This window comes from Macrotis lagotis, chromosome X (assembly GCF_037893015.1).
Source record: "Macrotis lagotis isolate mMagLag1 chromosome X, bilby.v1.9.chrom.fasta, whole genome shotgun sequence".
NCBI lineage: Eukaryota > Metazoa > Chordata > Mammalia > Peramelemorphia > Peramelidae > Macrotis > Macrotis lagotis.
The window spans coordinates 158,082,500-158,096,157 of record NC_133666.1 but is presented as its reverse complement, the minus strand read 5'-3'; the positions used below and the strand labels follow the sequence as shown (position 1 = coordinate 158,096,157).

The 13,658-nt window shown below is 31.7% G+C and overlaps 1 protein-coding gene across 6 annotated transcripts in view; it reads right to left on the bottom strand.

Annotated features, from left to right (window-relative positions):
- DMXL1 (Dmx like 1) overlaps positions 1-13,658 on the bottom strand; it is a 181,004-nt gene that overhangs the window by 70,155 nt on the left and 97,191 nt on the right. For 4 of the 6 annotated variants that reach the window (XM_074199607.1, XM_074199612.1, XM_074199608.1 and 1 more), the window contains exons 26-29: positions 12,345-12,421; positions 11,416-11,543; positions 10,594-10,842; positions 10,080-10,193 (exon numbers count right to left, since the gene is read on the bottom strand). In XM_074199607.1, the coding sequence (XP_074055708.1) occupies positions 10,080-10,193; positions 10,594-10,842; positions 11,416-11,543; positions 12,345-12,421 (568 nt within the window). The remainder of the gene's footprint in view (positions 1-10,079; positions 10,194-10,593; positions 10,843-11,415; positions 11,544-12,344; positions 12,422-13,658) is intronic. The other 2 variants (XM_074199609.1, XM_074199610.1) reach the window with 1 other exon arrangement.

The following is a 13,658-nucleotide window of genomic DNA, read 5'->3' as shown; positions in this document are numbered from 1 at the left end:
TGTCTTTGAAGAACAAAATGCACATATTTGCATATTATATGGTATTAAAGTAACTACCAATAGAGATTGAAAAAAACCAAAAAGGACCCATGTGCAAAACTACTTTGTGAAATACATAATGTGCAAACACCATATACACATAAAAGACACATATACATATATGTATATGACTGTGACATAAATACTATTGTGCTATAAGAAAGAATGAAATGGAAGGTTTCAAAAAACCTGGAAAGAGTTATATGAACTAATACAAAGTGAAGTAAACAAAACTAGGAGAACATTGTACACATTAATAGCAATATTATAATGTAATGACAACTGTAATTGTAATGACAATTAACTGATAGACTTAGTTAATTTGAAGACGACAATGATCCATGACAATTCCAAAGAACTCATGATCAAATGTTACTACAGAGACAAAACTGATACTCAGTGCTGATTGAAGCATATTTATTTTTCTTGCCTTTTTGCCCACAAAATGGCTAATGGGAAATTTTTTCCATGACTTCATATGTATAATAGGTAATGTATTTTCTCTCTTTTCATTAAGTGAGGAAGGAAGGGGATAGAAGAGAGGAATTTGAAAAGAAACAAAAATTTTAAAGCAAAAAATATTAAGAGTTATTAAGTTAATCAAGATTGTATACCTACAATGTCAGGCTATGGTTAAATTTCACAGCTGAAGAAATAATGAGTCTTAGGAAAGTAGTGTATGAAAGGATTATGATTTGACTCCCTCAATTTTTAATTATATTATGTTTTTGATTGAACAACTTTGCACTGATTGTAAAGGTTGAAGAAGAGAGAAATGATGCTCAAAGGAAAGTAGTGTACGGAGTAGAAAAGGAGATGATAAAAGGATGGAGTGACAGGTACTAAATCTCTTTTGAATGAAGAAACTTGGTTTTAATACAGTAAATCTGATGTTTGGCAAAGACTATCTAGTAATAGAATTCTTGAGTAGTAATTCACTGATTTGGAAACGCAACTGAGAAACTTAGAAAGTTCTATTTTTTTGTCTACGCCATTTAACTGGGAGAACTTAGTCAAAAGAAAAAAAAGTAAACCTTTGAAATGCCAATGTGATCAGGAAACAATTTTTTTTAAATCCTTGAAAAGGATCCTCCATTGCTCCCAAATTTATTTTACCTTTAGGGTAGTGTAAAATGTGATTTTTAAAAGTTTTGAGCTCTGAAAACTAGCTACTTTGCTAAATAAAACCTTTTTAAAAAAAAATGAATTCCATAGTCAAAAAAAATCACATTAAAAAGCAAAAAATCTAGGATGATCTATAATTTTGGCACATTTAAATTATGTAAATAGTGTATCAAAGTATTCCATCTTCTGATCTGGAAATTCTTTTTATTGTAAGGCTGTTATTAATAATATTCAGTATATAAGTTTTTAAATCTTCACAAATTGCTATGAATAAAAGCATCTGGATTTACAGGTCTGTATTTAAGAGAGAGAAAATATTAAACACAAGACAAGCATACTTCAAAGGTCTTCATTGACATTTCAACAGCATTTCAACATATAACATGCAGACCACAAAGAGCAATACTGTACTGGTTTTGAACTTCACTTATTGGGTAGATCTAAGTACCACATCATAAATTTACAAATTTTTAAAGAGATCCAATAATATGAAATTCAAAGTTTTTTTTTAAATGATAAAAAGCTGAAATAATGAAAAGTGCTTTTGTGGCTTTGTCTTTTAAGTAAAAAAGATAAATAAGATTTAAGGAAAAATTATGGATTTCTAACTGTTACTAGAAGCAAATAAGCATTTTATGACAATATTTCTGCTCAGAAAAGTCCATTATCAAAAAAGTAGCCATTGTAGTAAAAGATATGATAAAAATTCAACAGTCTCATAATTTCTCCTAAAACATACATACATACATCATAGGATTTAGCTAATTTGAGAACTCTTATTACTCACAAATGGCAATGTTAAAGAGATATTGAAAAATAAAGGGAAATTTGAGGATTTTGCATTGCTACCAAATTAGCAATAACTTTAATTTTTTTTCTAATCCACAAAAGCAGCATCTAATAAAACAATCCAAACTTTTCTTACCAAAATTAGATTCACATTTTAAACCCTCAAAAAAGCAGTTCACAACATTTAACATATGGTAATATTAAACAGAAATGTAAAAATTGGGAAGTAAACAGAAATGAAAAGTAAAATGACTTATTGGAATCAAGGATGATGAAAAACAAGAATTTTTCAATTCTCTTCCAATTATTTGAAAATTTGAGTATTGTTTAAAAGAGACATCTATAAGTTCAGGTGTTAATTTTTAAAATTTTATTTTAAAATCCAAAAACATGAGAACTACCTATTGGAGTAGCTAGTGGGTGCATGTAGGCTCTAAATAGGTCAGTTATCCAGCTAAAAATTAATGGTTTAAATACTAAATTTTTAAGGATTATTAATAAAAAAAAAAGCACTGCCACCATAGACAAGCTAAAATAAGCATATAACTTAATGCTTTGTGATTATCTTGCTTCCTCAATTTCTACAGTATTGTTCTATTCTATAAGATAAAACAGTAGTTAAGAAGAAGCTGAGGAACACACAATTGCTTTTTGTCATAGAGAGTATTTCAGAGCAATGCTCTATAAAAAGTGACATGCTTTCAGAGTGGCATAGGTGATGTCCTAAAAGAAGTTCAAAGATCTCATCTGTATATTTTTTAGATAGCAATTCTTCCCTTTTTTTTCTTATGGCTAGCTCTGTTGTCAATTGCTATTTCTGTAATTAGAATGGATTGATTGCCAGCAAATCTCACAACTACTTCTAAGCTCAACTGTTATCTTTCATTCTTCCTTCTATTTTTTCTCCCATTTTTTTTTTACTCTTTCTGTCATGCTTCTAGACTTTGGCACCAAAGGAATTAGTTTTGATTGGCAGCCATCATCAGTCACCTGACACATTTGTTTTTATTCAATCTGAACTCACTCATTTGGTCAGCTTTTATTTTTAATTTTTTTTTTTTTTTTACTATTTCAAGATAGCTGCAGAGGACAAATAATTGAATAAATTTCATTTAAATCCACCAAAAAAATTAATTTGATTTTAACTTAACTGTCCTATTAAAAAGCAAATATAATTAGGTCACTTTTTTGTTTGTTATTACTGTATTTTTACTGAAAAAGATGATAACAACGCCAGGCAGATCTGTCCTACGGAAAGCCAGGTTTCAGATACTAAGAGAAAATAGAAATATTCTTCTACTCCAAAAAGTTCTAGAAATATACTACACTCAGCATGGTCAGTCTCAGGTTTTTCATTTTAGGAAACTCAATAATAATCCTTAAAATACTATTATAGAATCATACTTTTAGAACAAGTATCAATTCTTTGAACTTCAAGTCTGATAAGGCTATGCAACCTTAGTTGGATTTACCAGAATGAATGTTTATACTAAAATTAAGTCTAAAATATAACTCTTGTTGCTGCTAGATGGTTATTGCAGACTTAAAAAAATGCTCTTCAAATGCATGAATATAGTTATAATAACCCACTTTAACCACACCACAAATTTTCTCTTCTTTAAGCTATATATCCTTAGTTCCTTCAACAGATCTTCACAGGCAAGAACTCAAGGAGCTTTACATCCTGTTTGCCATTTACTGGCCTTTGGTTTATCAACGTCCTGCTTAGAACCAAATATTCAATTCCAGATTTGATCTGATCAAGACAGAGTTCCAGTAGGACGCTCACACTTCCCCTATCCTGGATATAATGTATTAGCTTTCACCACAGCTACCTAATTTAGCTAATTCAATGGTCTTACAATCTCTAGACCATTTTTAAACTTAGCCCTCAATCATGAATTAATGAAGTTCCCTGTTTAAATTTCAGTGTACATGGCAAAAACATCACTCATTCTATGTCAGGCCACCAAGTTCTTCTGATGCTCTGGCACATGAGGAAAGGGAGCCAGTCCTTAGTGAATGCTGTTCCTACCATGCACACCATTGTGGCAGACTCCCTGTGTATGAACTCTGTTCAACTCCCTAAAAGCTGAGACCTTCTTCATCAACTTTCCTTTTTTAAAAACATGTTAGCATTTTGATGGGCAAGAATGTCATCCTTCCTTTACTGCTTAACTTCAGCTTAATACTGTTTTTACTATATTCTTAAACTATATCCACAGGATGTTCCAAATGCTTAGGAAGATACACTATCCTCAATTCTGTACCTAGAATATAAAAACCCTTCAAAGTTAAGCTCAGATGTCACTTCCTACATAAAGCCTTTTCTGAAGCTCAAAGCTGCTAGTCTCCCTCTCACTCTCCGACCCAAATTTTTAATTTTTATTTTTTGGTATATAATATATTTATTTACATGTATATATATCTCCTTAGAATATATACTCCCAGGACTAAGAATTGTATTTTGTGTTCCTAGCACCTACAAGAGTGCCTAGCATATAGAAGGCATTTAACAAATTTTTGTTAATTATAGTATTAAAAACAAGTAACCATAACAGCACACTAACCAATCAAAATTCCATAGGATGACATGATACTACTCTCCTGACAGAGAAGGTCAGAGTAAGACATATTTTGAGGGTCTAACAAAAAAAGAAATGCATTACTTGATTACCCATAACAGGGAAGGATTTTGTTTTTTGTTTTGTTTTGCTTTCTTATATGAATAAAGAAAAAAATAGATTTTTGATATTTGAAAAAATAAATGTTTCTTGTTTGGGGGCTCAGAGAGGTTAAAAGGTTTAAAAGTAAGCATTTATAAAGCATTTTTAAAATTAGCAAAACACTTTTACATATATTAACTCATTTTACTTGCCCATGGCCACAAAATAAATTTTCAATTCAGGCCTTCCTGGCCTTTCTTTAGTTAATAAAACAATTGAAAAAGGAAATGAATTTAGTCTGGTATTTCCACGTTAGTCTTGGTAAAGTTATAATAGCTTTTGTGATTTTATTGTGAGTTTATTAATCAACCCTCCAGGGTACATTAGAATGTTACCAAATCTAAGTCAGAAGGACAAAAGTTTCCAGAATCCATGTCTTTCTATTTTTAAAAAAACAAGAAATTTATCTTTCTGCAATTTTATACTGACCCTTCTATTCTCTACAATCTTTCATAAGTCATCAATAATGACTTGGTCATAATCTCTGCCAGTTCACAAAGATGAGTGTTCCTTTCTCCAGGTCCAGCACTCTAGCCACTATGCCACCTAACTAAAAATAATCTACAGGATCAGTGCTATGACCTTCCCTGTGTGGAGCTGAGGTAGAGCAGTCAGGTCACAGCTTCTAAGCAGTTTTGAGAAATTAAGTATATTTGAAGGATCAACTCCAAAATTTCTCTATCCAATGGTAATCTTTGATTGTTGCATTCTTTTCTGTGCCTTAGAACTCTTATGACTATTTATGGTATAACCTCTATTTCCTCCTCTCCTCAGTTATTTCCTAAGACTTTCATCAATCAAGTAGATACTCTCCTTTCTTCCCTCTCTTGGCCCAAGTTGAATCAGATGAACTTTACACTATCCTTTAAGACTGAATTTTTCGACCCTTGTTTTATCATAGGTAATTGGTAATAGGTAAAAATAATAGGTAATAAGTAAAAAAAAAAGATATCATCTTGTATTTGTTCCTTTGCTACTGTTATTGTGCTGAAGAGATAGTGAAAATCATGAAAATACTTTTTCAGTTCACTACAAATTTACATTATCAAATTTTTTACTAAGTCCTCACTCAGTAGGCAGTCTACTTCTCCCTAATCTATTCACTTTCTCATGGTTTCTAGACCTTAATTTATCTGTAAGGCTCCTATAACATACCTTCTATGCTGAAGATTTCTCCTCATACTTCACAAAAATGCTTGGGCTATTTACTGAGAACCCTTCCTTCCATCCTTTTCCTCATCCCAAATTACTCAACTACCTTCCTCCATTATCTTCTTCAGTCTAATCTCTGTTAAAGAAGTGGCCTTTCTTGTCAAGTCAAATGCGTTCCTTGGCCTACATGCACCCCTCATTGAATATGCTCCCTTTGTTTCAAGAAGATCAGCTGAAGTATCATTCCCCTTCCATTCCCTTTCATCTTCATATATCTCCCTATCTATTGACTCTTTCCTTGTTGCCTAAAAACACATCTGAATTTCCCCCATCTTTAAAATAATTAAATAAAAAGATTATTGCTTGATCTTACTATGCCTATTAATTATCATCCTACAGCTGTCTTTGCATTTTTACCTAATCAACTTCAGAAAGTCATCTATGTTAGATGACTACATTTCCTTTTCTCTTCTAAACTCACTGCAAACTGACTTTTGACCTCATCATGAACCTGAATCTGCCTTTTCCAAAGTTACCAATGATCTCAAAACCCTATCTAATAGTCTTTAATGAATCCTCATGCCACTTAAGTATTCAGAATGATTCGTCACTATTGTTCACTTCCTTTTGTTTCCTCTTTCTTCCCTTATTTTTGGAGCAGAAGAAAGATGAGAATTGAAGTATGAGAAGTCTAGAAAGGAACTAATAAACCAAAAAAAAAGTAAAACAAATTAGTTCCCATGAGTAGGGGAAAAAGTTATCTGTTGCTGTCAGGGTATATGAAGGATCATTCATTGACAATATTCATTTTAGACAATTTTCCTTTTAATTTTTCCCATCCTTCATTTGTGACTTCACATTCAGAACTCTCTCCGCATCCCATCTTCCCTATCCAAGGTGAATTCCCCAGTAATATTTTTAGTTCATGGAATCCTACTCATCCTTTTAATTCTCTGAAATGAACTCTCCTAAAATTCAGTTTATATGCTAGACTGTTTGGGGGCAGCTAGGTGGCGCAGTGAATAGAGTACCAGCCCTGGAGTCAGGAGGACCTGAGCTCAAATCTGACCTCAGACACTTAAATAATTACCTAGCTGTGTGGTCATGCGCAAGCCACTGAAACCTGTTTGCCTTGCAAAAGACTAAAAAAAAAAAAAAAAAAAAAAAGGAAATATCTAAAAACAATAAAAAAATATATGCTAGCCTGTTCCTACTTCTTTTTTTAATCAAAAATTCTAAGACAGAATAATAATCATTTACACCTCAGCAACCAGACTCTCCCTATTGCTGAAAACCAGAATAAATTTTACTCTTCTTAAGTTCTGCCATTATCTGAAAGTTAAAATTATTGTGACAAATGAAGAAATTATTAGTTGCTCTGCTTTTGGCAGAGAAAAGAACTCCAATATATATTAGAATGGTCACCATTCTATTGGGCCTCTAGGTTTGGAATCATTTTCCTCAATCACTCATCTGTTTCCTTTTTGTTTATTTGTTGGAATTTTGTGGCAATGTCATTCCTAATTCTATATCTGTTGATTATTAATTGAAAAGCTCTCCACCATGCTTCCCAATTTGATATCAACCTTTTTGATATTTAACATTACCCTAACATATTTAATTCTACCCTAGGTCATCTCAAATAAAATCACAGTGCTAAGGATAAAGTTAAATTTTCTTACATGTGTTGGGTTCTCTAGTTCATATTACTGGATAATCATACTTTGTACACATGTATCTGATGCCAAGGTTTTTAATATTGGCTCCTTTCTTTTTCATCTGGGACTTTTTCATTGTCTCAACTGCTGCTTCCTACATTGTTGCTAATCTCTATGAAATCTTTCTAGTTTGGTCAAACAGATTTCTTCTTTCCTTTTCAGATAAAAACTCTTTTAATTAAAGTTGCAAAAATCTGGGGGAAAATACTCTATTTTTCTTAAATGTGCATTACCTATAGAATTCTATCATTCCTACATTATAAGGCAAAGGTACAAAAATTCAATTCCCATTTTCAGTCATTATTCTTAACGAGGTGTCTACCTTCCAAACCTGCTTTTATCTTCTGAATCCCTTTCTTTTAATAGACATAGCAATAAAAACATAATTTATGCCCTTAATATCTTAATTTGCACAAGATTTCTCAACCTTTGGTAAAATTTGCTATATTCCTTTTAGCTATATAATTTGTAACTATATTAAGAACCTGTAAGTATGAAAAACCTCTGTCATGCCTTGTATATATATCCTAAGGTGGGAAAATTCTCCACAATTAGCTGCCATGATAATATTAACCAGGTGTCACAATGAGTCACCATCACCAGGGTCAAGTACCTAGATCCCTCCTCTTCAGAAACTTCAAAGTTGTTTCTTGGTTACAAGAATTAAGTAATTTTTCTTCCCTTTCTCCTGTGTTTCACACATGTCAACATTCAAACTTCTTGACGAACATTATCCTCATTTCAAGTCATAATCTGCTTTGCTATTATTAGCAATGCTGCTTCAGATCCTCTTTCTTTATTTCCACATTAAAATCTGTCATTAAGGAACAATTCTTTGTCCCAGATAAAACGGAGAGCAGAAAGTTCTTCTGAGCTTTTTTGAATTCCTTGACAGCTAATTCTCTCAAGTTAATTCATAAAAAAATATTTTAGATAAGTTAATACTTGTATGGAGCCAATCCATAGTATGTGATAATATAAAATAAATGCTTGTTAACTAAGTGGCCCACACTTTGAGCATAGAAAGCAAACCACCAGGCTACTGCATTAATATAATATAAAACACACACACACACATATATATACATATATATATATATATATGTATATATATGTGTGCAAATACAAATACATATAAACAATATAGGTCAATTGCAAAATTTTTCCTCTTCTCCATACTTGAAAGTGAGCTCTTGGATCTTATCTTCCTATCAATGGCAATTCGGAATATTTTGTAGCATAATTCCTGTGAAGAGTTTCAAATTCACCAATTGTCATTTGCTTCACCTCTTCTGCTTACAGACTCTTTGTATCCAACTCAACAGCAACTAGTTTCATTTTCTAGCTGTCACTTTTGCTATTTCACTAATTGTGGTTCTACCTTCCTAAGTAACTTTTTGGGCCCCTGATCCTTCACCTATACTTCAGATAAGGCTTGAACCCTTATCCCAAAGAATTCTCAAAATATTTTTCCTCAAATTAATTCTTTGGCCCTTTTCACAACTCCAAAGTCAGACTCTAAATCATTATCAACAATTTCTTTGCCTTTACTGTCCTCTCTAGTCAATCCCACCTTACCTTCTCCTTTGGAAGTCAGAAATAGTTTCAAAATAGCTTTATAAAATATTAATTAAAAATAAATTTTCATAAAATAATTCATGAAGGGGCGGCTAGGTGGCATAGTGGATAAAGCACCGGCCCTGGAGTCAGGAGTACCTGGGTTCAAATCCGGTCTCAGACACTTAATAATTACCTAGCTGTGTGGCCCTGGGCAAGACGCTTAACCCCATTTGCCTTGCAAAAACTTAAAAAAAATTCATGAAGAAGTCTAAATTTCTCTTCCACAAAGGGCATGTGTAGGCAGGGGGGTCATTGAATAATTTTTAAAATTTCAGTCACTCCAACTATAAAAACAGGAGAAAAGGAGGGTTTGAGAACCAGGATATTATTTATGATATAAACAAGAGGATATATATGAATTGCTAAATCCAAAATTAAAAATATGGCTAAGAAAAAAGTTTTTTTTCCTGTTTTCCTATTTGATTCTGTAAAATTTACTATTACTAAGTTTAAAAAATTTTGGCATATCATTTACTACAATAAATATATTGTTTTCCAAATATCATGTTAAAAACTCACTTTAAATTGTATTATGAACACTTAGAAATCCAAAATCCTTATATCTATATTCATAATATGAAAAAAGCAGCTTCAATTGAAATGCACTTCTGATTATTTCAAGCCATACTCGGATTTTTACTATGAACATAATCTTTAAAGCCAAATGAGCATAATAACTGGAGACAGATTAAAAGACTGAATCATATTAAATATGCTATAGCATATATAAATATATGCTAATATTTTTAGAATAAGATCATGGCTTGCTAAAAGGAAATTTTCATGAGAAGCTCTATTTTCTATAAATGCCAAATGCAACAAAAGCATATCCATTCCATCCCCCTCCCTTCCCCGCCAAAACATACAGCAGACTGAACTAAAAAGCCTATTTCTGAATCTAATATCTTGCCTGAAAGACTGGTAGTGTTATGAGAACTGATGGCTGTAAGAGCTTTGGAAAACCCCACACACTCCATGGAGAACACTACTACTTGGTGTGGACTAGGCATAGAAAAGTATCTTCCTGCCAAAAAAGAAAAGAAAGTCTGTACTTGCAAGTAGTGGAAGATAAGACCAATATTTACAATTTATGAACTTACTCAAAACATTTTTTATAAACAGTAAGGAAATAACTTTTATATTCTTACTTCCCAAAAGCTTTAATATATTAATGGAAGTACTAGCTTGGGGACTGAAAATAACATAAGAAATCTTCCCTTAATATGCAATGTTCTCTCCACGCCAAAACCAACTGATCCCCCTTGAATGAAAGAATTTGCTTTAGAGCAGATTCTCAACAGTAACTAAATCTAAGTCACATGGACTGAGTGATTTACTTCTTTTATCTTTAAAAAAATAATCAGAATAATCTATAATTTTTAAAATTGGAGAATTTCTTATCATTAAAGAAAGAAAAAACTAACCTGTTACAGCTTTTGATGTTGTTTGCTCTTTGCTAGCAATATGAGCTCCTCCACCAAATACAGCAGACCACATTTTTTCATTTAGAGGATGGGCCACGATCCGAAATAGCACATTGCTAGAATGTGTGGCCAGACCATGTATGAAAAGACTAAGATAAACAGCTGTGAGAATTTCACAAAGCAAAACTGTAAGTCCTGACTGAGCTTCTTCCCCAGCAGAATTCAAAAGGCGAATAAGAGCAGTGATTCCTGCAACAATAACCAAAAAACCAAAAATGTTCTGAGTTTTAAAAATAAAATAAGCAGATTCTCATTAAGTAAAAAAAAAAATTACTCCAGTCAGAGTGCAATCTTAGATCAATTTTATATTACATGCAATACTTCAAATACAAAGACAAAAAAAGATCCAAATGTTCTTAAGAAAAGGAATTTAGAAGATATTAGCAATTACGAACTGGGCTACCAAGAAAACTAAATTACTACTAGAAAATGGTAAAATTCAAATAGGAAATTTCTGATTCTATATTTTGACCTAATCATTAAGGGGAAAAAATTGTTTAAATGATTGTGTAATTTTTATTAATTATATCTAACAATGACTATTTTTATTTGGTAAACCTCTTTAGTATAAGATTTAAAAAGTTTAAGACTTTTGATCAAACTTGACCTTGAAGAGGAAAAAAACTGTGCCTTTATTACAAAGCTGCGAGATTTAAAGGTAAAGAACATAAAACAGAAAGGGCAAAAGATAGCAATGAGATTTTTTTGTAATGTTCAAAAGATTAAATATATTATCAAACATCTAAAATAAATAACATATACCTGGCCACTGAGCTGGAGATGTATTGGGAGTTATTGTTTCATCTAAGTTTATGGTTTTCAAGGAGTGCCGGTGACTAAACAGCAATGTCTGGTATACCATTCCAGTAAACTGATTTGTTTGCAATGAACTATGGAAAAGATAAAATATTTGTAGTCATTATTTTTAGTGCCCAATGCAATATTTTACAAACTTTACTTTTAATATTCAAAATGGTTTACAAATATAGATGTAGTTTTAGTTAAATTTTCATACTATGCTGTATTGTTTTACTACAAAATTTATCTCTGTTTCAGTCATGAAAATTTTATTTATCTTATTGTTTTTGAGTTTGGGTCTACCTATTTTGCCCAATTTATAAAGAGAAATAATTACTTATAGGCCTAATTCTTCCTTAATTGCCCCTTTCTTCTGGAGAGCATATTGGTGTCAAATTTAGTATAAACTTCTGATTAGCTTTAGACCTACAATAACTATGAACTTGAGTGTCTATCTTGTTCAAACCTGATACTGCCAAAACTGTGCTATTAATTTTTTTTATTAAATATCTACTTTTACCTAGTAATAGAAACCTAAGCACAAAGGTATAGGTCATTGCCATCATCTAAAACCATAGTACATATGACCTCAAGCTTAAAATAAAAAGCAAAATAACAAGAAACATATACATGTCATTTATCCAATGTACATATTAACTTTGTGTACAGAGCTAGACATATTTTGTGGTTTTTCTTTTTTTTTGTTCTAACAGAATTCAAGTTCATTTAACTTTATGACAAGACCCACATTCAAATCATGAGTAAAAGTTTCTGAAGGGTTATTTATTAAAATTTTTCTTTGTTTGATTTTACATAGGATTTTAAAATAGTACAGAGCAATATATCTTTGAATAATGACAGTTTTATTAAATAGTATAGAAAAGGTTATTTACCTATAGTTATGGCCACCACAAAGACACTGGTAAATACAAGCAGAAAGAGATGCTGCTAAAGTATGCATTACATATACCTGGAAAAAAGACCCCACAAAATATAACTTTTCAAGGTAAATAGAATTCAACCATATGGAAAAAACTCTAAAAATCAATTAACAGGAGAAATAGAAATCAAAATAACCCTGAAGTTTCATCCTATGCTTAGCAAACAACAAAGATGATAGAAGATCAGACTAGTCACAAGTTGCAGGAGTTGTGGGAAGACAATTACATCATAGATAATCCATCCCATCACAGGGAAAGTTTTGGAATGAGGTTTGAAATTTTTCAAATAAAATTATCAAAATACTCATACTATTTGACCCAGACATTCTACTGCTAGCTATATACCTGCAATTCTTATTGACAAAAAAGAAAACACCATATATATACATATATATGTATATATATGGTGTAACACTTTCTGCGACACAGAAAATAAACTCAAAGTAAGGCTACCATTAAAAAAAAAATCTTGTCTTCCTAAGAGGCAGCTAGGTGGCACAGTGAAAAAGCACTGGGCCTGGAGTCACTGAGTTCAAATCTGGTCCCAGACACATAATAATTACCTAGCTGTGTGACCTTGGGCAAGTCACTTAACCCCACTGCCTAGTTAAGAAAAAATCTGTCTTCCTTTCCAATTAATAGTATGCTCATTTTAACTAACAGTAGCTAATTCTGTAAAAGAAAGCTCATTCAAGAAAATTATTGAAAATAAATTAGTAAGGATGACTAGGTGGTGCAGTAGGTAGAGCACCGGTCCTGAAGTCAGAAGGACCTGAGTTCAAATTCGGTCTCAGACACTTAATAATCGCCTAACTGTGTGATTTTGGGCAAGTCACTTAACCTCATTACCTAAAATTAAAAAAAAATAAATTAGTAGATTCTGGTAAAAATAGTAAAACTATTCCCAGTTATCAATGACAACCAAATATTGGTAAAAAGCAAAAGATCATTAAATACTAATTAGTAAATATGATGAACATTATATTCCACTTATGATGTTATCAGTTAATTAGCCTTTTATGGGACAACATAGCAATATCAACAAATTTAAACTTTATTTCTAAGAGAAATATATATATTTCTCTTAGAAATAAAGTTATAGTTTCCTATAAATTTGTTTTGATAAGATGATGCCAGCCTACCTCACAAAATTAGCTGCCTTCATTTTAAGTGACATTAGTTATGAAAAATAATTCTATTTAATGTATCTTTTAGATTCTAACAATTTTATACACACACACACACACACACACACACACACACACA